Source organism: Palaemon carinicauda, chromosome 39 (assembly GCF_036898095.1).
Source record: "Palaemon carinicauda isolate YSFRI2023 chromosome 39, ASM3689809v2, whole genome shotgun sequence".
NCBI classification, from domain to species: Eukaryota; Metazoa; Arthropoda; class Malacostraca; order Decapoda; family Palaemonidae; genus Palaemon; species Palaemon carinicauda.
The window spans coordinates 68,659,924-68,687,056 of NC_090763.1; the positions used below are offsets into that span (position 1 = coordinate 68,659,924).

Sequence of the window (27,133 nt, forward strand, 5' to 3'; positions counted from 1 at the left end):
AAATCAAGATATTTCCCGTTTGATACTCTAAGCCTTTTATTTGTTTTCTATGATCTCCAATTTTAAGAGGTTTATAACACAGTATTTGATTTGGTTAAGTGTATTGGTAGTAACTTAAAGACTTGGTATATTTATTTATTCATTAGATTTTATTGTTGAGATTTTTACTTGGATAGATTTGTTTGTAGCAATACTTTGTACACCTTTTTATAGGATCAGTTGTTAGAATCTGGACTATTTTAAATATAGTTTACATTGTGACAGTGTTCTAGAATTTATATCCTGGCACCAGTATTTCAGGTTTGAATATTGGAATTTTCAGTATCAGATTCTGATTTTTGTATTTAAATTGTTTTTGGAAATATAATTTTTAACTCCGCAACTTGAAATGTCATTTTTTGGCCGACAGAAGCTCTAATTAAAAGCTGAAGTTATGATACACTCAAAAAACCTTTTGATGCTTGAGTTTTACCCCTTATATGTATCTGGTGATTATTATTAGGAAGTTAAACCTGACATCATCTTTTAAAAAAGGCTGACGATTGTATAGTTCTGATGGTTAATACCAAATTACAGTATAGTACAGTATCGTGAATTTAGGGGACCTGTTATCTTACATAACTCAAAATTGTATGTAAAACTATGAAATTCCAACTACAGTACTATACTATGTTAAGAAAGGACATCATAAAAAGTAATAATCACCTAACACTTTAATTTACATTTGGCATAGTATCAGTTTCAATGGGAACATGGTGACTTTCTTTACATGCTTTTGTCTTAGTTTCCACAAGAGAATTATGGGTTGCATGGTCAATATTTATTATTGAAGATATATCACCTCTAACTTGCAATTTTAAGTGACACTAGAAGTACTTTAGAAGCCCTTAGAAAATATCGTAAAGACCCCTTTTGTTCATTAAAGTTGTTATTCCAGAAATATGAGGTCATGTAAATTTTGAAATATGTCTGATCCCTGCACATGTAGCCATTAAGGGAAATGATACTGATAAAGCAGAAAAGATTACTAATTTCATTAGAGAAAATATATAAAATAGTCTTTTTAAGTTAACCCTGTGAGAGTTTAGATGTTCACTTTAGTGGTCTGGTTTAGTAATAATAGCTGATGAGCGTTAACACCATTACACAACTTATTTATAAAACATAAAAAAGTGAAAAGTCTGTTGTGTTGTGTAATGGAAATTCTTGGAGCCTTCTCTTTCTTGAATACTGTAATACTTTCTTATTTTAAACTACCTCAGGAATTGTTATTTGCATGTTTTTGAGTCTTCAGTAAAGGGTGATGCAAAAAATGAACTCTAACAGCATCCCAGTAGATGGTGCCGAGTTGATAGTTTTCTGTAGGGGGGGATTTCAAGGCTAAAAGCTTTGGGCATCGTATTGTCTGTTGTAGTGTGGCACTCGTATTTTGTTTATTTTAGCCTCCAGATGTTTAAGGGTCCAATTGCACACACTTCAGAGACTGAGTGATGTAATGTGCAATATACTTAATGCATTCAGAACCTTCCATGTGTAATTTTTTTCCTAGTAGCTTTGATTATTATTCCCCCCATCTTTGTATTTTAACCTCGCATTTGTTTTCTTCTACTTGATTTTGTTTATTTGTAGATACTTTAGTGGGTCAGGTACACAGTTATGCTGTTTGGACTTCCTTTTTATTAGAAAACTAGTTTTCCCTGTTTTTTATGGTTTTCAGCACAAAGATGTTTGATGGGAGATAGTTTGTAATTTACCCAGCATTTAAGAATTAGAATATTTGTTTTAAATATTAGTATCTCTGCTTGCAAACTGGAAATATTTCTTTAAAATATTTTAGTCTATTAATTTTGATTACTTTGAAGGACAATTTTTTGAGATTTTAATAGATTTTGTCCAAATTTTAATTTTTTGAGATTTTAATAGATTTTGTCCAAATTTTCTATGTTATATACTTCTAAAATTACAAGCACTAATACTAGTAATGCTAGCAGGAAAATCCTAAATTTAACTCTGAAAGTAATTACAGGCTGTGGGAACTGGATAGTGTGACAATGTTGTATCTCAGCAGGTAGTGGTATTTGATGCTATGCAAAGCAAGTCCTGTACTGTAGTGTATAATTGTTCTTGAGGTACAGGTATGAAAGGCACTTATGAATGTTTTGTTGAAGTATCACTTGTAGAAGATGGCCAAACCTCGGATACTTAAATCTCTGGGAAATGATGGGCATCCAGACAGGAAAAATTTTGCAATATGCCCATGATTACTTAAAGTACATACATACATACATATACCAAGGCACTTCCCCCAATTCTGGGGGGTAGCCGACATCAACAAAGAAACAAAAACAAAAAGGGGACCTCTACTCTCTACGTTCCTCCCAGCCTAAAGTATTTCTTAATAATTTTTTAATCATCACTGAATTACTCATATTCCTAACAGCTGCTGTTGGTAATGATGATATTCACAAATTATATCTTTAACTTGATGCATGTTGCTATATCTATTAATATTTCTTAGTCTTTAGTCTGCGTCATCATGGCTATCTTTTACGTGATTGCGTCATTACCCCAGGTTAGGTAGGATCAACTTAGAAGGAAGTCGAGAGATAATTTGCTGAAAGTTAAATTTGACATACACTACTCAAGATCACATTAGTGGGTCCAGGAAAGATAAAATTACCCCAATCAAATGAGATAAGTAAGCCTACTGTAGGTTAGGTTAAAGAAAGATAGGTTATGATATATCCCTGTGAATCTGCTGTTTTCATTATTAGGAGTAATTATCCAAACTGGATGAATTTTTTAAAAATTCAGAAATTGTAAAACAATTTGCTGCATATGGTGATAAAGAATATACTGTATTAGATTGCTTATCCATCTCGTGTTTCACCATGATATTCACTTGATTCCCTTTTTTGGTTAACCTCAACTATGAAAGTTTTGAGTAGTTATACAGCCATGGTCAAATGTACTTGCTAATTCTTTTTGGATGTAGGCTACCTCCCAAAATTGAGGTAAGTGTCATGGTAGATAGATAGAGTTCTGTTACAGATACACAGATGGCAAGAAATACTACATACAGCTCAGTGCAAAGTATGGCACTTTATGTTAAAAAAATTTAATTGCAAAAATACTCTTAAGTAATAGGCAATGCAAAAAATCAGTGGCAGAATAAAAGCTCTAAAGCTTATGGTAGCCCTACTAATACAGGTACCACAATTTCTACAAATATCAAAGATATTTGACAATTTTTAAATACGTACTTTAAAAAATAAAACTGATTTGAAGGTAACACTAAGTTTTGCAAGATATTCAGTCATAAAGTCTTGTTACTTATGCAAATAAGTTTTCATGAACCCTGAATGAAGGGCGCAACAAACTCCTTTCCATCAACACTCAGGAACACGTAATGGATGAATGTTGGCCTGTAAATTTTGCAGTATGCAGGTACAGGTAATTCTTTAGAATGCATTTTTGCATAATTTATATTTGTAATAATGCTGTTGATAAAATATTTTATACCATTGCTGTTAGAGCTTGCTATATTAGTGTCAAAAATTTCAATGTAGGAAATACATGGCATGCTATCCACATCATGTTATTGCCTCTTTATTGCATGGTAATCTTCAGTATTACTGTATTTTTAGTTCCAATGCACATTTCCAGGCGAACAATTTCCTTTTCATTTCATAAGGAAAACTTAGATCTTAGTCTGTGGTTTTGAAATAAATCCCCTAAAGATTTACAAAATGTGAGGATGTACCTTTTCTAACATAACACAAAATGGACAGTTAATCTCTTATGAAAATGTAATATTGTGAAGAAATATTTTGATGTTGGAGTAGGCTATTGATTGAATGTTGCCAGGAAATTGATTTGATTGATAGGCACAGCCAAGTTTTACTACCTTTTGACATTTCAGAAATGATTCAGCTATTCTATGTAAGTGTTGAAAAGAAGGCCCCTTGGAGCTGGTAAAAGCAGTTGACCTAGTGTTAACAGCAGAATTTGAAGAAGTGATCATGAAAGTGTTGAAATGGTGAAAGATCAGAATGAAAAGCTTTTATCATCGACATAAGCAAAAAAAGGAACAAAATTAAAAAATTACAAAGAGGAACACAGCCATGTGGGTGTTGCAGGAAATGTGAGGGTAAGATCTGTGCTGTTTATCAAATGGAAAAGTTTTTGTCACAAGGAATACCAAGGATTACAAATAATACTTGAAGCAAGAGTTCTAATGCCTGAAATGGATAATGGGAATACAGGGAGGTAGAGAACTACCTGTTTAGTTTGGTAAATTGCAGGTCTTAGAATAAGTAAAAGAAAAATTTAATAGCTTGTAGAGACCGTGGACTGTGAAACAGATTGAAAGGCAAGTAACAAAGAAAAAGTTTTGTCTTGAAGGTGAACTAGAATAATGATCGATAACAATAACCAATCAGTAGAGGGAGCTAGTACTTACAATACATTCTTAAAGCCTGTATTACTTTATATGGTGGAAACATTGATACTGAATTAAAAATTGGAGACTTCGAAAATACGTGACTTTAGGATGTCGAGATTCATGACCCAGTTATATTATGATTGTAATACAATTGAGGAAATAGCAGATGGGTGAGGTGCTGTAGACAAGATCCAGAAGATTAATATGGTTGTGATTTGAAGAGGGATGAGGAACAGTTATTAAAAAATGCAGTAATTTGAAAGCAGCAGGATGAAGACTTGAAGGAAGGCTTATTAAATCATGGAAAGAGAGATATATGAAGGCCCAGACCTGTTGAGAGTTCTAGCAGAAGGACCACATGACAAGGACAGTGAAGAGAACTCTCATTACATTTAACCTCATTCATGATGATTGTTATTCAGTGTAAAATTAAGTTATTTAGTAGTTGCAATACAATGCTTATTATTCTTTACTTACAAAAAAGTCCAAGATGAAAATTGGGAATCACAGTGCTTAAAGTTTAGTTAACCACTGGTTTAGACGGCAGCCAAGCATAGTTGAGGGAGTGCTACACAGCACAGCCATTATACAGATAAGAGTTGTAGAAAGTTTTTTATTATAATTAGGGTCATGACTATTCCTTCTGTTGAGGGCAACATTGAACTTTGGTAAACCAGTTATTGAAATAATAAACACTATTTACTTTGTCTAGTAGCAACAGTCTCAACGCATGGCTCATAGTATTGTTATTCACCGAGGTGTTTCACCAGTGCTTCATCCCTCAACTTTGGAAATATTTGGAGAAGGGTTGGCTTTCAAGGTTTCATCAAAAACAGAAAAGGCACCTAGCCACTCTCAAGTCTATTGAACACTAAATGTATATTGGAAGAATTTGTGAAAGTAGCTGTATGTATATGATTTCATACTCATCCCAAGAAGTAATTGAAATACAAAAGTTTGATGAACAAGGAGCTACGAAGACCTAGTATAGATATCTACGAAGATAAGGGCCCAAGCAAGAAACAAGATAGAAAGTATCAAGTGTTTTGAATAACATAATGTAACAGTTGCAAGTGTATACTTCTTCAACCTATACTTAATGAATTTAAATGGCAAAAGAATTAACCCCTTATCAAAATGTGTCCTTTATCTACAAAACCCAGCACAGCACAGTATTCAACACTTTTTGCTTCAATCATCATCTTTGTCTTCTCCACTGTCTTCAGCTTCGAAAGATGATGATCCTTCTGTCATTATATGTAAATGTCAGTAGCTTAACATAGTAGATTGTACCATCACTCCAGTATCACAGTCATCAACACCAAAGTTGGTGAGTTTTATTTTTTAACAAACAATATTTTCTAATTTGGTGTCTTATACAGATACTGTACATTGCAATATTTTTCACTGAAATGTACATATGTGGCTTATCATTGTTCCTTTGAGGGTCATAAGTGTAATTTTCAAAGTAGTTTCATGCTTTTCCTCTTCCATTCCTCGTTACATATATTGCCATTGCTTTAAGCTAAAATGTTGGCATAGCTTTTCTGATAGAACTGAACAGTAGCATTCATGTATAACAATGTATATTTTTTAATACAACTGCATTATGTTTAATGCTGATAAGGTCTAGCTGCATAAATATCTATTTCCTTATACTGTGTACAGTATGTAAACAAAAATCATGTAAAAAGGTCTGCAGAGGGTTAGCTGTTTGTGGTAGGCCTCTAATGTATCAAGTGACGATTCAGGAGCATGTGATTTTCTTCTACCCTAGCCTATGAGGGCTGTGTGCAGAACAAAAGGTTTTTTCCGGCTTCCTTTCATCCGCCTTTGGCATTGCTCTCTGCTCTTTTCATCCATTCTTTGGTCTATTCTTGTTCATTCTTTCACCCCCTTTAACATTGCTTTCTTCCTTTTTTTTTAATTCATTCACTTTGGTCTTCTTGTGTGTCCTTTCAGCCTCATTGACATTGCTTTCTCCCTTTTCATTTTAGTTCATTCTCTTTGGTCTCTTCTTGTATATCTGCATAAATTATTCTTCAACTTCACTTAATTCCATATTCAACTTTTATTCAAGAGAAAAAATCTTTTCACAAAACCTTGAACAGAATATGTGTGACCTGCCTTTTAATAATGATAATACTGCACTAATAAGCTGAGCAAAAATATCTTCCTCTGAAAATCAGAAGGTGAATCTTCAAAATTGTCCTGTTCATCAGATTAGTAAACTTGGCTGTGTTTATTGGATTTATATTTTTGGGTGCTCTGTAAGACAGGACCTGTTAGGAAATAAGAATTAAATGCTTCATTTGACAGAGGACGTGAGAATTGAATGCTTTTACTCGCTTGCTATTTTGTTTGATTAAAATACAGTGGGGCAATGTAAAGATTAAGCTCAAATATATGTGTTGGGCTCATATTGATTTTGAGTTTTCAAGGCATTTGTCCAAAGTCTGTACTGTACTTATCATTTGAAAACTGGAGTACATATTAGCCAAGGGATGTATTGTGTTTATCTTTTTTCAATCAATGAATGCAAAAGGACAAAAAAAACTACTTTAAATTGATTTGTTTGTTAAGATAGCCTGGTTGATATTGTGAACTTTGTTGGAAAATGTGAGAAATAATCAGCGGAGTACAGTTATACATGTGCTGATAACATTGCAATAAACCTATTATTAACACTGTAAATCATACAGTACTTAATTTAAACAGCTTTTAAAATTGTGGAAAAAATATCTTGCTAGAAAAAAATTACAGTCGGTGTTCTGTATAGTGGAAGAAACTTTATATTATTTTTAAAACATTTCTAATGCCTTATCTATTGTGGAACTTCAAGGCAACAGTATATATTACACACAATAAAAATGTATAGGGGCTTTTGTGCAAGTGGAATTAATATCTGATACGAGGCCTTGAAGAATACTGAAGACCCAAGAAGGCTACACAAATGTCATTTTCTATTAAATTGAATTATGTTTGATGATGTTTTTGAACACTGTAAATAGTCCAAATGTTAGGTGTGTTATGTAGACACCTTTTGCTACCAAGACCAGTAAACTTGTTTATGGTAATGTACCCAGAAATGGAGTAGCATTTTGTAAAATTTTGAAGAGTAAACAAAAAGCCATAGGTTGAATCTGTATCCCCAAATAACCTTTATAAAGAAATTTGTTGAATTGTAACCTTAAAAGAATATTTCCCTTTTGGTAATTTTGTCAATATACTGTATGTGCAAAATGGGATACAACACAAACTGCCTTAGATACAGATTGATATGTATATATTGTACCATGTAGTGTCCTGTAAATTTTTTGAATCCTTGAAACATGTTGATTTCTGTCTTTCCTCACAAATTTAATTTGTCTCATGTACATGACTTGCTTCTCTATTAATCACAAGAGAACAATATTTACTTTGCTACTCTCCCACATTACTTTTGAAGTACTCTGACAGTATATTTTGTGACATTGCCTTCACTGAATTCACTTGGTTAGGCAGACATAAAATAAGGTAAAGAACCCTCTTATGATTCTTCAGCTTTTTCTTCCCCCCTCTATGCATATTGAATTCTGAAGGTTTGGCGTTATTCGGTAGTTAACTTAATGAAGGTAATAATGCTAAGATGTTACTTAGGAAATATACACAAATTCTTAATATTGCGGTAGTCTTTTATTTTATTTTTAATATGAGTTTGTGCCTACAGCCATTTGAAAACTAAGTAATGTAACATTCTGGTTAATTCAATGAAATTTTGAGTCTGTCCTTTTAGTATTGCATGTTTTGCCAATTTTTCTAAATTTTGTAACCAAAAATATTTATTAATATTATTACTCCAGTATCCAATCTGATGTAAAGGCTTGAATGCTGTATTTATCAGATTGGTAAATTATTACTGGTGCTAATTATTCCAAATATGTCCACATGAAATTCTATGAAAATCCACTCTTAAAAATTTCTAGCATTATTACTAAATATATAATTTGTTCAAACCTTGGGTCTGTCTCTTTTGAGTTGAATAGTCAGCTTTTCTGTTTTGTTAAACTGAAGTTTACTATAAAATTGTGTGCATTTCTAAGTATGGTGTATCATATTATTTAGAGGATATGAACTCTGTATTACCTTCCTGTTTGCTAAATACTGCTAACAATGTAGGAAGAGATATATATATATATATATATATATATATATATATATATATATATATATATATATATATATATATATATATATATATATATATATTTTTTTTTTTTTTTTTAATATTTTCAATTTGGCAAGTCCTCTTTCAAAATTCCATGAGAAGTTGGCAGAATTTTAGGTAAATGTCCAGATTTGGGAAAAATGGGGTTTTGATTTTCATGTAATTGCAATTTGTCCAGACTGTAGGTGTGTTCCATTGTGGGTTGTATGATGGTCAGTACACCAATTACCCATTCAGGTATTACCACTAGAGAAAGTATGGTACTACTGGCCAGACAGTCTGATGTAGGACTCCTATTGTAAAGAAGTGCCTTTTCCTATATGCACTGAATCGTTTCATGTGTTACCCATGAACACATTTTCTTCTCTACATATCATACAATAATTTACCTTTTTCCCTATTTCCACACATCAAAATTCCAACGATGATATACAGATGCCTTCTTCTCTGGACAATATCTCCGAGATGGTCTAGTTGTCGGGTGTGTGCAACACTCTTTGGACGAGTCTGAACAGCAGCATTTCTAAAGTTAGGGATTGAGTGGAACTCCCCTAGGGAAGTTTTTGTTGTTGAACCCCTAGGCCAGATCGTCCTGTACTTATTCCACTGGAACCCAATGGTAAGGAAATTCACTCGATGTTGATCAGTGATGCTTCAGACACCATTGTAGCAACTGCTGGGATGAGCTTCTCAATCAATGAAAGGTGTCCCAGATGACATTATGCAGGAATGGTTGTGCTGCCTCCCCGAGTCTGCTGATATGATCATCCGATGGGAAGACTCTCGCTGCTACCATGTCTATCCAGATGCCCAGGTATCCATCCTCTACATGGGGTTGAAACTGGACTTACGCAGAATGATCACAACCCCAGAATGTGGCAAAAGGAAAGAAGTATTCCTCAATCCATGAGCAACTGCTTCCTGCAGAACAGGATCAGCAAATGAAGATATTTCAAATCCTGTATGCTTAGAAGTACAGGGTGGTTTTAGAAGAGGTAGGGGTTGTATGAATCAGATTTTTAGTTAGGCAGATATGCGAGAAATATTTAGCAAAAGGTAAGGAGGTGTATGTTGCGTTTATGGATCTGGAGAAAGCGTATGATAGAGTTGATAGGGAAGTAATGTGGAATGTGATGAGGTTATATGGAGTTGGTAGAAGGTTGTTGAAAGCAATGAAAAGTTTCTACAAAGGTAGTAAAGCATGTGTTAGGATAGGAAATGAAGTGAGCGATTGGTTTTCGGTGAGAGTGGGGCTGAGACAGGGATGTGTGATGTTGCCGTGGTTGTTTAACTTGTGTGTTGATGGAGTGGTGAGAGAGGTGAATGCTCTAGTGCTTGGACGAGGACTAAAACTGGTAGACGAGAATGACCATGAATGGGAGGTAAATCAATTGTTGTTTGCGGATGATACTGTACTGGTTGCAGACCCGGAAGAGAAGCTTGGCCGATTAGTGACAGAATTTGGAAGGGTGTGTGAGAGAAGGAAGTTGAGAGTTAATGTGGGTAAGAGTAAGGTTATGAGATGTACGAGAAGGGAAGGTGGTGCAAGGTTGAATGTCATGTTGAATGGAGAGTTACTTGAGGAGGTGGATCAGTTTAAGTACTCGGGGTCTGTTGTTGCAACAATTGGAGGAGTGGAAGCAGATGTACGTCAGATGGTGAATGAAGGGTGCAAAGTGTTGGGGGCAGTTAAGGGAGTAGTAAAAAATAGAGTGTTGGGCATGAATGTAAAGAGTTCTATATGAGAAAGTGATTGTACCAACTGTGTTGTATGGATCAGAGTTGTGGGGAATGAAAGTGACGGAGAGACAGGTGCTAAAGAAGGTGATGAATGCAAGAGTTGATGGAAGAAGTACAAGAGGAAGGCCAAGGTTTGGGTGGATGGATGGAGTGAAGAAAGCTCTGGGTGAGAGAGGCAAGAGAGCGTGCTAGAAATAGGAATGAATGGCGAGCGATTGTGACGCAGTTCCGGTAGGCCCTGCTGCTTCCTTCGGTGCCTTAGATGACCGCGGATGTAGCAGCAGTAGGGGATTCAGCTTTATAAAGCTTCATCTGTGGTGGATAACGGGGGAGGATGGGCTGTGGCACCCTAGCAGTACCAGCCGAACTCAGTTGAGTCCCCTGTCAGGGTGGGAGGAACATAGAGATGAGAGGTCCCCTTTTTTGTTTCATTTGTTTGATGTCGGCTACCCCCCAAAATTGGGGAAGTGCCTTGGTATATTTATGTATGATGCTAAGGCCCTAGTAGAGATAAGTGTAAACATTCATGTGAACACTTGGGAGCGATAAGATAGTTAGCAGCACTGGGATTTGGAGGGGTACGTTACTGTGCCAAAGATGAATCAGAGGTACAGTACTTTCTGTAAGATCGATGGATGGATTTTTGGAAGTAAGTACGCATCCTTCAGGCCCACGGATAGCAGAAGTCTTCTTTTCTGTTGGCAAACCGCATGGTGCTCATCATCTCCATCTTGAGTGGTGTTTGCAAAATAAAATTGTTCTACGGAGAGAGGTTGCTGATCAGTTTCCAGCCCCCAGTTGACTACTTCACCAGAAAGAATCGACTGTAGAAGCACAGAGAGCCATCTTGGAGAAATTTTAAGCTTGTTCTTTTCCTCCTCCTCTCAGCATTTTATGGGTAGGTGTGAAACTAACAGTGTGCAAGTGAAAGGAAAGTACAAGTTACTTATATTTAAGTGATTTCACTACCCAGCTCTCTGCCATGTTCACCAATGGCTTGATGGGTATCCATGAACTAACGTTAGCTGGTAGAGAAGAATGCAGACTTCAGAATCCTGATCTTACTTTTACTACCCTTCCTGTATTGGTCAGGCTGTGGATAAAAGAGTGGAATGCCATCTAATCCTTTCTTCGAAGAGGAAGAGGTTGGAGGTGCAGATAAGGCTCTGGTTGGTAGCCATAGTCTTCTTCAAGGTGGTCAGGTTTGAAGATCTCACTACTGCTACCTTTGGAAGGCCTGGACCCTTAGATGTAACTACTTAATGGATAAGGGAGTCATGGGTTGTCTTTCCACTTCTCCATCGTAATATCCATGTTCTGTTGGAAAAGGCTGCAGTCTCCAGCACTGGGGTATTTCTCTGGGATAGCACCTTCTCTTGCCCCTCCTACCTGGCAAAGTGGGGGCCGACAGCATCCTTCCTCTTTAGGGACTCTGTCCACTACTTTGCTGACTGATATGCCAATAAGGTTATAGCCATCTAGTTGGTGTACTTTTGAGTCTCTAGGTGACTGCACCTGACTAATGGTCGATCCAATAGGTTGTTAGAGGTTGGTCAGGGAAGCAGGTGATCTCATGCTAGTCTCTCCCTCATGGTTAATGCCGTCAGCTCAGCCAAGCTTGGAGCATGGGCAGAGGAGCCAGGTCTGCATCCTCTGAAACATAGAATAATTTTTGTCAAGAGAGTGGGAGGCAGAATATTGTTCGGTTGACTGGAATGAAAGGAATTCCTTGGAATAAAGATTTGGGAATTAATCACATCCAAGGCCCCCGGAGCAAAATCTGGCTATGGCAACTTAAGGACGGGATGAGACCCTTGAAGGGTGCCGATCAACGGACGTCATCCCTCCCTTTACAGAACCCATAGCGTCCTCCCTGAGTTCATTGTAGTCACGAATGAGTGCAAGGATAAGGACAAATGTCAACTCTGTACTGCCAGTACAGTATTGCATTAGAGTCTGGTGTCCGGTTGACAATATCCTGGGACTTCTTCCCTATCACAAGGCATGTGCCTCAGTAAAATCTTCCTTCCCTTTAGAGTACTTGTGCACCAAGACAATACCCTGTGGAGGATAAAATGATGATAGATTGATGATCAGATCTCCTCATGAGGGGGTCTTGATGTGTACCTCAATACAATCTGTCTTTTCCTTAGAGTACTCGGGAACTGGGACGATACCCTGAAGAGGATGAAGTGGTCACAAATTGATGATCTGACTCCCTTTCAAAATTGCTCCTTGTTCTCATGCCCTCAGGCAGTGAAGCACTGTGTGCTTTTAGCCTCTGTAGAGTGGACAGGAGAGCGTGACACCAAGCCACAGTTACCCGCCAGTGTCTGTTATTGGATGGAGAGGAGCCTTGCCATCGATCACGCCTATGCGATGTTGTATTATGAGTGCTGAGAACAGTCCTGAAAAGTCTCGATCCAATTCCCTGACGTCAAAAGTGTTGGGAAGTCTTGGTATGTGATAAGATCTAGGCACTTAAGACAGTCTCGTATTGTAGACTGGTCTCGAGCACAGGAAGATCTCATCACTTAGAACGGTCTTGGTGTGTGGATCTTGGCACATGGAAAGATCTTGGTGGGTGGACTGGAAGTGATGGGATGGAACAGGTGGCAGGTTAACTAGTTCCCTGGTTACTTGAAAGGTACAATACAGTAACACAAAAATCAAGTGTGACGATTCTATTGCGTGGGAACGAAGAGCATGGAGAATGGTCATGGAGATAATGACAAAGGAATCACAAGGAGACCTATATATCATCTTCACACTTGCGCAAGGAAGGTGTTATCGATCGTATGAGCGAGGAGACCAATCATAGGTTCCTGTCTGACCACGATTGAACTTCACTCTCTTTGGAGTTGAAGTCATCTTAGAGGGAGATCTTGAGGTGCTCCACAAACATCCAGAAGGCGGGTTGAGCACCTGTACTGTGTATCGATACACCTTCCCATGAATAGGTTTGTCCCTGGTACATAGCTTACGCGCGAAGAAATTGGTCAGAATCACACTAAACTCCGGCAGATTGTTCTTGGATTAAGACAACTTCTTCGGGCCAGAAGTAGAAGTGTTTGCAGGTTCAGTCAACAGCACTTCGTTTGGTACGGAGCTGAGCACATGTAGCTGATGTAATCTAACCCCACATCTTGATATCCATCATATGAACCAAAGGATCCGCTAGTTAAAGCCTATTTATAGCAAAATACAATGTTCTGCATGATTAGTTTCTTGATGATAGAGCTGTAATAGTACGGTAGAGGAGTTTCAGAGCAAAATAAATCGCTGAATTTTTGGTACGAGTTCTAAAAATTAATACTTTAAATTTTTTTCATACCTTCATATTTTCTTTGTTTTGAGAGGCTCTGCAAGTGCATTGCAAAGTGTAAAAGGACACTGCCAAGTTGCCTAATTGTCCCAGTGAGTGGCTGAACAATGAACAATTCTCACTTGGATGGAGCTCTGCACATTAAGCGGTTGTACAAAGTTCGTTTGGTACTGAAGATTTTAAGCACCATCCCCTCACACAGAAATGTGATACTATACTCTCGCTGAAATAAATGGTAATGTAGTAATCTATATTACAGATTTTTCCTGAATTATTTTAGGTAGCTCAATTTTCTAGCTACCATATTTGGGGAAATTTCATCATTAAAAATTATTGAAAGATTACCAAAAAATAAAAGGGAAGAAGATATACTTTATGTTGCATAATGAGAAATAAGACTAACTTTAAATTCCAAATAATTTAATTTTCTTAACTAGGATCCCAAAAATTTTTAAATCTTCTATTTTATAATTCTATAAATATTTAAATTGAAGTGTAATAAAATAAGCTTATGAAGGAAATTTACTAAAATGAAGATTAATTAAAGAATACAGAGCAATATATATGCACATATTTACACAACTATGCATAAATTACACTGAAAATAAGTTAAAATCCTCAGAACTTTAAAACTATTAAAACAAAAATATATATAATCAAAACTATGATTATCTACCAGTCCCCAGAAAATTTTTACCCAATAAAAATTTTTCAGAGGAATCTTTACGGCTAGCATTTGGCTTAATAATCTTGACAGTACTATAGTATTTCTCCATATCACTTTTAAGCTTCATGTCTCGACTTCCATCCCACACCTGCAAGAAGAATTATTGATGTTATATTAAGGTGATGACAGAGAAGTGCCTCACCACCGCAAACCCCACCAAAAACTAAAATTATAATAAGAATAACTTAATCCCAAGTCATAACAAAACAGACAGTAAAGGGGAAAACTGACTAAAGTCATTAAAAAGTACAGAAACAAAGGTAAAATTCAGATGAATTTTCCAACTCATCTGTTAAGTGAGGAGAATTAAATGCCTACATCTTTCAAGTTAATAAAGATGCCTAAAATATACCTAATGGAATCCACCACAGCCCTTTATGTTAATGTCATAAATTCATCATCCAATAACCACGATAAGTAAAGTTCTACAGCGGTCTGAAGAATTATCTGAACCAATTCATAAACTCTGCTATTAATCAGATATCAGAACTGATTAACAAATAATTAGTCATTAATTATATGAAATAAAAAGTATATGACTATTATAACCCCTTAAACCCCTTTCTCAAAGAAGACAAAGTTCTTAAAACTAATCATTTAATCTTTATCAAAACTTTAATGTTTATCAGAACTTTAACAAAGTTAATGGATCAAATACAAATGCCCACAAAACATGCCTATTCATATGATAGGCATAAAGTTCATGATTATCTACTTGTAATATCCTACATTCTTGGAAGGCACTTGAAATATATTGGTATAAGACAAAATCTTATACAGTACAGTACATACTTCAAAAACATAAACAGGACAGAAACTGATTTCACACCTTTTGAGAAGTGTGAAGATCTTTATTAAAATAAATAGTTACCAAATAGAAGGAACAAACCTTGCTCTTTTTATGTGTATTAACACTGAAAGGTCAAGACAACAAATTTTACTTATTTTGGTTTTATAATGATCCAAAAGGGAGGGGACATGCCATCCATCCCAGAAATAGAAAGTCCTGAGAGTTATTGATAAATAAGATTAACCCATACTTCAAAACAATGTAATTACTTCAAGCCAAAATAAATGACAGGTACATCCATCATCAGTTAATCCTTTTGTTAACATATTAGCACTTGAATGGAAACAACTACTGCCATACTTTTATACCAGAAAGACTTTTACGTTACAACAGTAACATGCTTCAGTGCAGGATATTGAAAACAATGTATAACTGGCTTTTAAGAACACTTGCCTCTATATATGAATGATTTTGTAGAAAAATATAATCCAGATAAGGCAGTTTCCAGCAGGGCGGCACTCTTTATAATAATAGTGCATCAATTTACTAAAGAAACATCTTAAAAAGGAGGAAATAATCCTTACTTCATCCCCCTGTTAGTGCCGTAAAAAAAGGCAAAGAAAAGAAAAAAACCCAGAAGGGCAGTTACCCAATGTTTATATGGAGGGGTACCCTTCCAAGCAACACTAAAACCTATTTAGTTTGATGTTCATTTATTCTATAATTATAACTTTTTCTTGTTTTTGGTATGCTTTTATGTACTGCACTGTAATTAAATATAAACTTTTGTGCAAAACTAGCTCATAATAGGAGCAGTCTTGGGTGAGGAACAAATGAATTTATTTCTATTAATTCTTATTATGAAAATTGATTCAGTATTTGAACAATTTGGTGTTCAAACACCTTTTTGGAATGCATTATGTTCGATCTCTGAGGTATCACTGTAATCAAAGAAGCTATAAGAGAGTAGAAGGGGAGGACCATGAGAGCCTCTAGTCTTAACACCAGAATATGAGGAACCAGTTCGGCTGGAACTGCTAGGGTGCCACAGCCCAACCTCCCCCGTTATCCACCACAGATGAAGCTTCATAACGCTGAATCCCCTACTGCTGCTACCTCCACGGTCATCCAAGGCACCGGAGGAAGCAGCAGGGCCTACCGGAACTGCGTCACAATCGCTCGCCATTCATTCCTATTTCTAGCACGCTCTCTTGCCTCTCTCATATCTATCCTCCTATTACCCAGAGCTTCCTTCACTCCATCCATCCATCCACCCAAACCTTGGCCTTCCTTTTATACTTCTCCCATCAAACCTTGCATTCATCACCTTCTTTAGCAGACAGCCATTTACCATTCTCTCAACATGGCCAAACCACCTCAACACATTCATATCCACTCTAGCTGCCAACTCATTTCTTACACCCATTCTCACTCTCACTACTTCGTTCCTAACCTTATCTACTCGAGATAAACCAGCCATAATCCTTAGACACTTCATCTCAAACACATTCAATTTCTGTCTCTCCGTCACTTTCATTCCCAACAACTCCGATCCATACATCACAGTTGGTACAATCACTTTCTCATACAGAACTCTCTTTACATTTATGCCCAACTCTCTATTTATTACTACTCTCTTAACTGCCCCCAACACTTTGCATCCTACATTCACTCACTGATGTACATCTGCTTCCATTCCACCTTTGCTACAACAACAGACCCCAAGTACTTCAGATACATGATGGTCATAAAAAAGCAGACCATTTCTGTTACCATGGGGATACTGATGTGTGAAGCAAGATTTAAGGAAATGGGAGGAGAAAGAAACATCCTTATAAATAAAAATATCCCACTGATAGAGAGAAAAAGATTTATAATTGATGCATAAGGTAGGCAGAGCATGAGCAATGTCAAGGAAAATAGAGATTTTGAAAGTGTGCGACTATAAAATGATATTTATGGCCAGAGTACGGTGGGAAGCTAGTATAGTATATGGCAAAAAGGAAGAAAGATGTAGTGTTAAGATGCCGGAAGAAAAAGATAGAACTTATTTCATGTATAAAACCATAAAGGAAAAATGATGAAATATTTGTTCTAATTCCATTGTTATTCAGCAAGAGCTGCATAAAAACAAAACTAATGCTTTTAGCCAATGACCTGGAATTAGATATGCCAATGTACTAAGGAATTCATAAGAAAATTATGTAAATGACTGCTACGTAGCCATTTAGGTGTGGAAGATAGCTATTGTTTAAAAGTCTTCCACAGGCCAATAACACACACACACAAAAAATACAAAGTCCATCTTAAAAGGTAACCTACCCATGATTTGAGAACAGTGTCAATGGAAGCAAAGTAAATTAAAAATGGGAAGAAAATAATACTGCACAAGTCTTGTATAGTAGTAAAGACATTTTTTTACTTACCTTACACAAGAAAGATGCATTTAAAGCAGAATGCTGTACTGCGAAATTCAATGCTGAATATGCTAGATCTATTATATTTTCATGGTCCATTGATCGCGTACCAGTTGCGTTAGGCGCCATGTCGGAGAGCACTACGTTAACCTGAAATGAAGATATGTTACTTTTTCTCCCTCTCAACCAAAGAGAAAAGAAAGCCTTCAGGCAAATCATGTCTAAAAATACTATCTAGTGATCACAATGAGCTACTTTATCATCATAGAAGTTATAATATGTAATATAAAATAAACAAAACACACTAACAGCAAAATTACTAGGGAGATAAATACATAGAAATTATCTAGTGGAAAATTGTTGGGAACAGACTTCTCATAATCCTGAATAATAACAACATAACAAATGTTTAAAGTAATTCATATTTTATGACCACTTTGGCTGGTGGTATGTTAAAGACACCATAATTGTTCTGGCAAAATTAAATATCTTGGCTACAATTTTTTCCTAACTAGATGCATGATGGCAGATTTTTCTTAGTAATGGTAAAATGCACAAGATCTCCAACCTTGGTGTTATCTGAAAGGGCATTTTAACGTAGTATACTGTACATCTTAGAAGTGTTATAGTCCAAAGGTTGTGTACAAAATCTTTATCTCATAAATTCCTACATGATAATAAAATAAGCATGACAGATGAACTAATAACCAAAGAAAAGCAAAGAGCATTTATACATACAGGCCCAACTAATAGAAGTCTTTCATATACATCTAGGCATGAATGTCTACCTTCCTATCAAGTTTAGCTGAACCCTTTTACCCTGTAGAGGTTGTGATATTATGGTAAGCAAGACAAATAGAAAGATGGACAAAAGGAAGACAATGAGCAAGTCGGACCTTCATTGATAGAGTACCAAGAAGCTGAGTTCACACTGATAAACAGACAGATGTAACTAGTTTGACGATAATTTATTGAAGTGCACATAAGTTAGAACAAGGTAAGCATTAAGGGCAAACTAAGAGATATATTTGATGAAAAGACAATTATTACCTGATTATATGTAGAATGAAAAAAACTATCTGCCTACCTTCTTGCCATCAAGAATTCCTAGTATTTCTTGCTGTGTCTTAGGGTGTGTAAAGTTTTTTCCACATAAAAATATAGCTCCAGGTAGTGGATGAATGCTCAAAAGATCAACACCAACAACTAGTCCTTGTTTGTGATCAACTGAAAAGAGAAACAAGATATTTTAGCACCAACTTCCTGGAATAAGGGAGAGTTACAGAAATATCCAAACACCAATTGATGACATGTGTAAGTATTAAAGATTTAAAGATGCAACCATTTTTATCTCAAAAGCCACTAATTAAAATGACATAAAAATGCCAAATGATATATGACAAAGTTTATCATGCACATACAGGAAAAAAATTACAATAAACATGACAATTTCAACAGCACTGTATTCTAAATCATTCACACAGCAACATTTTTTATTAGGTTAACTCAATCAATTGAAAAGGGGAGTAGAATTCAAATTAATATGGAGTTTTTATGATAAAACAAAGTTTTATGAATACTTACCTGGCAGTTATATATATATAGCCGAGTCTCCGACTCCGGCAGAATTTAATCGAAAATCGCGGCAACCGCCTTGTGGTGGTTGTGTGGTTAGATGGTTAACAACCCTTACAGGGTGGTACCTGGAATCGTTCCCGTTTTCTGTTCCTTAGATTATCTTTGCCCGACCTGTCTCCTGAGGGGAGGTGGGTGGGCTTTGAAATATATATATAACTGCCAGGTAAGTATTCATAAAACTTTGTTTTATCATAAAAACTCCATTTTTATGAATAGTACTTACCTGGCAGTTATATATATATATAGCTGATTCACACATTTGGAGGAGGGAAACAGACAGAAAAAACATAGTTGGGGAAACAACAAAAGAGTTGTAGGAGAAAAAACACCTTGATTCCTTACCTGCTAAGGTAGCTGACTTCAAAGGTAACTGCCTCTAGAGTCGCTTTCCCTTAGAAGTGTTCAGCCAGGAGTAGACCTGCTACGCTGCAAACAACTCAATTGAGTCTGTCAAAGGGGTAGGACCAACAACTTGACTAGACTTCAGAAACTACCTTCGCCCCATATAGTAAAAAAGAACTTGCAACCTTACTAAAACTAACCATCTAACCTTGCAGAAATAGATATAAGCTATCTATCTGGACTGAGGGAACCGTACCACAAGACGAGGACCTCAGACAACCATAAAAAACACAAACTTATATACATGTACACAAACTAAGGTTGAGTGGGGGTAGTAACTCCTTTGCCTAATACAGAAGCCGCAGCTACGTATGGGCCCAAGGTATAACACTTGTCATAGTCCACTCTTACCTCTCTGAGGTAATGAGAAGCGAAGACAGAGTTGCTCCTCCAGAACGTTGCGTCCATGATCTGCCTAACTGACATATTTTTCCGGTGGTATCAGGACAACTGCCCCCCAGACAACTGCCCCTCAGACAACTGCCCCCTGACATCTGCCCCCGGGACAACTGCCCCCGTAAGACAACTGCCCCCGTAGGAAAACTGCCCCCGGGACAATTGCCCTTGTAAAACCACTGGACAATGGTGTAAAAAATAAAAATACATAATAACTATTAAAACTAATGTTTTGTTATTGTTAATAAAAAATACATGATTTAAAAAATACATGTTTTAAAAAGATAACATTATATACTAAAATTTGTACATAGATGGGTTGCAGAAATATTGAAACGGGATTTAAATACTAGAATTTTAAATTGTGGGCTATGTATCTCAAAAATTCCAATACATCGTGGTTCTTAAATTCTAGCACAATGTTTGCTATTTGCATGCTAGAATCCTGATAGTGTTTTTTTGTAAACATCTGTTTGACTATACAGAATTAGCCAATTGGCGATAGCTTTCGAAAATAAACTATAACTCGTACGACCGATTAGACACATAGTACTTCTTACTTTATTTTTTTTTTTTTGTAAACATTTGTTTGACTATACAGAATTAGCCAATTGGCGATAGCTTTCGAAAATAAACTATAAATCGTACGACCGATTACCTAATTAGGAAATAACAACATAAATGGTAATAAATTTAGGAAATAGATACAATTATTTGTTCAATGACCGAATATGTAATTAGGAAGAATATCTTCGTAAATTGTTACTAAAAAGTAATTACGTAAATGGCAATATGGGGGGCAATTTTCCGGGGGACAGTAGTCCTACGGGGGCAATTGTCCTGGGGGCAGTTGTCGGGGGGCAACTGTCCTGGGGGCAGTTGTCTCGGGGGCAGTTGTCCTAGATCCTTTTCCGGTATGCCAGTGAGGTAGCAATGGCTCTTACTTCGTGAGCCCGTACTTTCAACAGGGCGAAGTTTTCTTCCTCACAAAAGAGGTGGGCTTCCCTAATAGTTTCCCTCAGGAAAAAGGACAAAGCGTTCTTTGACAGGGGTTTTTGAGGATCCTTCACCGAACACCATAAGGAGTTGGATGCACCCCTCACGTTCTTAGTGTGGGCCAAATAAGCCTTGAGAGCCCTAACCGAGCAGAGGAGGCTTTCCTGTTCCTGACCCACTAGATTTGTGAGGTTAGGGACTTCAAAAGTCCTGGGCCAGGGTTTTGAAGGGTTCTCGTTCTTGGCGAGAAAGTCGAACCTTAAGGCACAAACCGCTCCATTTTGGTTGAAGCCTACACGCTTCTCGATTGCCTGGACATCGCTGATCCTTCTGGCAGTCGCTAGAGTCAAAAGGAAGAGGGTTTTCTTAGTCACATCTCGAAGAGAGGCTTGCGAGATAAGCTCAAACTTCTTGGAGCACAAAAACTTAAACACCACATCCAGGTTCCAAGAAGGGGGTCTTAACTGTACCTGCTTCGTCGTCTCAAAAGACCTAATGAGGTCCTGCAAGTCCCTATTCTGAGATAACTCTAAGCCTCTATGCCTAAAGACGGTTGAGAGCATGCTCCTGTATCCTTTAATGGTAGATACAGCCAGCTTAGCATCCTGCCTGTGGTACAAAAGAAAGTCTGCAATCTGGCTTAGAGAGGTAGAGGACGAGGAAACCTTGTGCCTCTTGCACCAAGCTCTAAAGGTCTCCCACTTTGACTGGTAGACTCTTTGTGAAGAGATCCTCCTTGCTCTGGCAATAGCTTTCGCCGCTTGTGCCGAAAAGCCTCGAGATCTAATGAGCTTCTCGACAGTCTGAAGGCAGTCAGATTGAGAGCGAGGGGGTTTTGATGAAATCTCTCGAAGTGGGGTTGTCTGAGAAGATCTGGACTTGCCGGGAGTCTTCTTGGAACGTCCATCAGCAAGCCTACCACTTCGGTGAACCATTCCCTCGCAGGCCAGAATGGAGCCACTAGGATCATTCGTCCCGAATCGAGGAGAGCGAATTTTCTGACAACCAGATTGATGATCTTGAACGGGGGAAAGGCATACATGTCCAGCCCTGTCCAATCCATCAAGAAGGCGTCCACTGCAACAGCTTCCTCGTCCGGGACTAGGGAGCATTAGTTGGGGATCCTCTTGTTCAGACTGAAGGCGAAAAGGTCTATTACAGGTCTGCCCCACAACTTCCAGAGGCTCCGACAGACATGCGGGTTGAGAGTCCACTCTGTGGGAAGGACTTGTCCCCTCCTGCTGAGCATGTCTGCCCTGATGTTTCTCTGCCCTTGAACAAACCTTGTCAACAGCTGAGTTTCGTTCTCGTTCGCCCAAAGGAGAAGCTCTCTCGCAGTTGTGAACAGAGAGAGGGAGTGAGTTCCCCCTTGCTTCCTTATGTACGCAAGAGCTGTGGTGTTGTCTGAATTGATTTCCACAGACTTTCCTGACACCGAGGTTTTGAAGGCCTTGAGCCCTAACAAAATGGCCATCAATTCCTTCCTGTTGATATGCCAACTGATCTGACTCCCTTCCCAAATACCTGAGACCTCTTTGCTCCCTAGTGTTGCTCCCCAGCCTGACTCGGACGCGTCTGAGAATAACACTAAGTCGGGGTTCTTCTTGAACAAGGAGATCCCTTTTCCCAACAGAGCTGGGTCCAGCCACCACATCCAAAGATCCTTGATCTTTGTCGGTATGGGGAAAGAAAAAGAGTCCTCCTGGATCTTTCTGTTCCAAACCTTTGCGAGGAAGTGTTGCAGAGGCCTTAGGTGCAGTCTCCCCAACGGGACAAACTGCTCCAGGGAGGATAGAGTTCCCAGCAGACTCATCCACTCCTTCGCTGAGCATTCCTGCTTCCTTAAAAATTCTTTGACTTTGTCTAGGCACCTGGTCTGCCTCTCCTGGGAGGGAGAAGCCCGAAAAAGAACTGAATTCAGAACTATCCCCAAATAGAGAATAGTCTGATTCGGCTCGGTCTGAGACTTCCCCCAGTTGACGATGAGTCCCAGGTCCTGAATCATCGTATACGTCTTCATTAGGTCCTCCAGACATTTTTCTTTCGACTGTGATCGGATCAGCCAGTCGTCTAGATAGAAGGATACCCTTATCCCCTCCTGGTATAACCAGCCTGCCACATTCACCATTAGTCAGGTGAAAACTTGGGGAGCTGTGCTGAGACTGAAGCAAAGTGCCCTGAATTGGAAGCACTTGCCCTGGAACACAAATCTCAGATATCTCCTTGAAGACGGATGAATGGGGACGTGAAAATAAGCGTCCTGCAGGTCGAGAGATACCATCCAGTCGCCTGGACGAACTGCAGCCAGCACTGACTGAGTCGTCTCCATGGAGAACTTTGTTTTCTCCACGAAGGCGTTCAGAGAGCTGACATCTAGGACTGGTCTCCATCCACCCGAGTTCTTGGGAACCAGAAACAGGCGATTGTAAAAGCCTGGGGAGGCGAGGTCTTGAACCGGCTCTATTGCTCCCTTGACCAACATCTGGTCAACTAGCTCCAGAAGAGCCTCTCGTTTCCCCGCGTCGGTGTACTGAGCCACTAAGGCTAGGGGAGTGTCTGAGAGAGGTGGTTTCTTTAAAAAGGGGATCTTGTAACCTTCCTTGACGACCGAGAGGGACCAGGTGTCCGCCCCTCTCCTTTTCCAAGACTGCCAAAAACGAGACAGTCTTGCCCCTACTGATGTCTGGAGGACTTCCATCTCATTTTTTGGATCGGGGCCTAAACGCACCTCTGCTGGTCTTTGGCCCTGACTCTTGTCTTCTCCCCCTAAAATCCGCTCTCGAGGAGGTCCTGCCCTGAAAAGGCTGTTGAAACTTCTTCTCTTCCTTCTTCAGAGGAGCAGGAGCAGGAGCAACAGGTAAGGTTTTCCTAGCAGACCGAGACAAAAGGTCCTGAGTAGCCTTCTGTGCCAGAGAAAGGGAGATATCTCTGACCAGAGCTTCAGGAAAGAGATGACGTGAAAAAGGGGCGTAAAGCAGCTCCGACTTCTGGGCAACAGTCACAGATCTAGAGGTGAAGGAGCACAAAAGGGCCCTCTTCTTTAAGACCCCTGCTGAGAAAAGGGAAGCCAATTCATTCGCCCCATCCCTTAGAGCTTTGTACATGCAGGACATGATACTCGTCAGGTCCTTCGTGTCCTCCAGGAGTTCAGACTTCCTGGTCAGAGTCCCGAGAGACCAGTCCAGGAAGCTGAAAACCTCGAAAACCCTGAAAATTCCCTTGACGAGGTGATCAAGCTCCGACATGGACCACATCGCCTTGGCAGAGTTTAAAGCATGCCTTCTTGTCGAGTCCACAAGAGCAGAGAAGTCACCTTGGGAGGAGGCAGGCACTCCTAACCCCAAAGGTTCCCCTGTCTCATACCACATACCGGACTTGGAAGCGAGCCGAGATGGTGGAAAAGAAAAAGTGGTCTTGACAGCTTGTCTCCGTTCCTTCATCAAATCATCCACCTTAGCGAGAGCTTTCCTGGCCGAAATTGAAAGTTTCATTTTGATGAAGGCCGAAGACTTTGTAGCTTTCTTCCTGGTAAATTGAGACTGAGAAGAACGAGGGGCCGAAGGTTGAAATTCCTCCCCATAAAGTTCCAAAAGAGAGCGAGAAAGAACCTTATAATCACTAGTAGAGTCGGCAGGTTTTCCTTCCTCTTCCGAAATATCTTCGAGGTCCTGCTCAAGGATAACATCTTGAAGAGTTGGGCTGCAAGCAGTCTGGCACCAAGAGCTGTTTGAATCCTGGCGCCGAGCGCTGCTAACATCCTGTCGGCGAGAAGCGGTATCATCACGATGACGAGAAGCGGTATCATCACGATGACGAGAAGCGGTATTGTCACGATGACGAGAAGCGGTATCGTCATGATGACGAGAAACGGAATCGTCATGATGACGAGAAACGGAATCGTCCTGAAAATGCAGGCTGCCTTTGTCTTGAAAATGCAGACTGCATTCGTCCTGTTTCCTAAGAAACGAGGCGGTAACGTCCTGGCGTTTCGAACGAGAAACGGAATCGTCCTGGCGCCGAGAACGAGAGGCAGTATCGTCCTGGCGCCGAGAGCGGGGGGAAGTAAATTCCTGGCAGCGTGCCGATGAAGAGGGTGTGCGTTGCCGTACGGCCGACGAAGTGCGCAGAGGTTTCTTGGGAGAGATACTAAGTTCTCTCTTAGAAGATGATCTCTTAACAGGTAAAGAGACGTCCTTACGTCTGACGGACTGTGAAGGAGGGTGGCTGAAAGCTTGAACTAACGATGTAAGTTGTTCCTGCATAACAACCATGAAAGCTTTAGCAACCTCCACTGGTTCTCGCGGTTCCGAAGGAGGCAGTTGTCGTACGGTTTGACTGGGAGCGCTGGCAGAAGAAGCAGGGAGTTTAGCAGGATTAACTGGGCTAAGGACTCTGTTTCGCCCTCTTAACAGGAACAACATCAAAATCGTCTTCCGAAGGATCAGGATCTCGGCTACTCGAACCGAGAGAGGGAGAGCGAGACTGCACATCCCGGTTCCACCCTCTCTTCATTCGTCTTGATTCGTAACGCCAATTACGTCTGGGAGAAGGATCAGGTGAAGACACAAACATATCCGACACGCCTTTCCTACAGCGGTCAAGAGCAGCCTGGGAGGTCGCAACAGGACTGTCTGAGGCGACGACTGACCGAGGATAAGCACCTCTCACCCCCTTTCGGCTTTCGACGTACCTTCTCCCTTGGTCCTGGGAGCTTGGTAGAGGTCTAGACCTAGGGGTATGACAGATTCGATCAGCCGCCACCTCCACTGCACTTTCACAAGCACTAATTTCACTTACACCCTTACCTTTAAAGGCCTCCAATTGTGCTTTAATGGCCTCTAATTCAGCAGCTAATTTAGCATACCCAGGGTCATCCGTAGGCACAGATCCTGTAGAAGGGGCAGGAGTTACTTCATTCGGGGAAGGAAGGACTTCCAAAGAGGTTACAATTAAAGGGTCAATAGATAAATCTAAGCTAGGCTCACTAGCAGACTTTGACTTTGATTTAGCTCTCCTAGCTCTATCAACTTCAAGTTTGCGCACATAGCGCTTCATAGCTAACCAATTATCATCATTTAAACCCTCGCATTCCTTGCACCTATTATCTAGAGCACATTCAAACCCCCTGAAACCCATACAGATAGTGTGAGGGTCAACCGACACTTTCGGTAACCTCACCTTGCAGATATCATTCGCACATATACGAATATGAATTTTTTCACTCATGATAAGAAAGGAAAAAAGACAAAAAATAAACACGATTGCCAAATCCCAACACAGTGTACTTCACCAAAAACGAAGTCCAAAAAAGCGATGAAGGGAAAGAAATCCGAATAAACTCTAAATGGCGGACCAACGATGTTGTCGATCCGGCCGGCAGAGATAATCTGAGGAACAGAAAACGGAAATGATTCCAGGTACCACCCTGTAAGGGTTGTTAACCATCTAACCACACAACCACCACAAGGCTGTTGCCGCGATTTTCGATTAAATTCTGCCGGAGTCGGAGACTCAGCTATACTGTATATATATAACTGCCAGGTAAGTACTATTCATAAAAATCTTGGTTTTATTTAGGCGTTCATATATTATCCATACCTTTTGGTAAGCTGTTAACTCTGGAGACAGCCACCTGAGTCCAGGCACCTGGAGCGGCTCCACATTCAACTACTACCTGGCCGTGATGAAGGATTTTGTGACGATCATCAATTTCTATCAACTTGAAGGCACTTCGAGCTCTGTCAGATACAAATAAGACATTTAGTCAAGCACAAAAATAAAAAAAAATGAGAGAAAAGTATCTGCATAAAAAGTTAGAGAAAGTGATAGTTTGTGGAAGTGTTTGATACTTACAGTACAGTCTAACTTAATCATCCTGAGCTTGCTATTTGCAAGTTTGATTATTTGTGGCATGGTCCTGGAATTTCATAAAGCAATATTATTGATTTTTACTCGCAATTAAATAACACCAAATATAGTTCTAATCCCATTCTTAGAATGTACCCTTCTAGTTGGATAGAAAGCAAACTTCACGTTGAGTGAAGGCCAATG

At 39.0% G+C, this 27,133-nt stretch overlaps 2 protein-coding genes across 5 annotated transcripts in view; both read right to left on the reverse strand.

Moving 5' to 3' along the window:
• The window catches only part of LOC137631246 (Golgi to ER traffic protein 4 homolog), a 445,029-nt gene that overhangs the window by 178,503 nt on the left and 239,393 nt on the right, over positions 1-27,133 (reverse strand). The gene's annotated exons all lie outside the window — the stretch shown is intronic.
• LOC137630895 (rRNA methyltransferase 2, mitochondrial-like) overlaps positions 14,132-27,133 on the reverse strand; it is a 75,195-nt gene continuing 62,193 nt past the window's right edge. For 2 of the 3 annotated variants that reach the window (XM_068362432.1, XM_068362431.1), the window contains exons 3-6: positions 26,681-26,820; positions 18,738-18,877; positions 17,660-17,800; positions 14,132-14,531 (exon numbers count right to left, since the gene is read on the reverse strand). In XM_068362432.1, coding sequence (XP_068218533.1) covers positions 14,385-14,531; positions 17,660-17,800; positions 18,738-18,877; positions 26,681-26,820 — 568 coding nt within the window. In that variant the 3' untranslated portion in view covers positions 14,132-14,384. The remainder of the gene's footprint in view (positions 14,532-17,659; positions 17,801-18,737; positions 18,878-26,680; positions 26,821-27,133) is intronic. The other variant, XM_068362430.1, reaches the window with a different exon arrangement.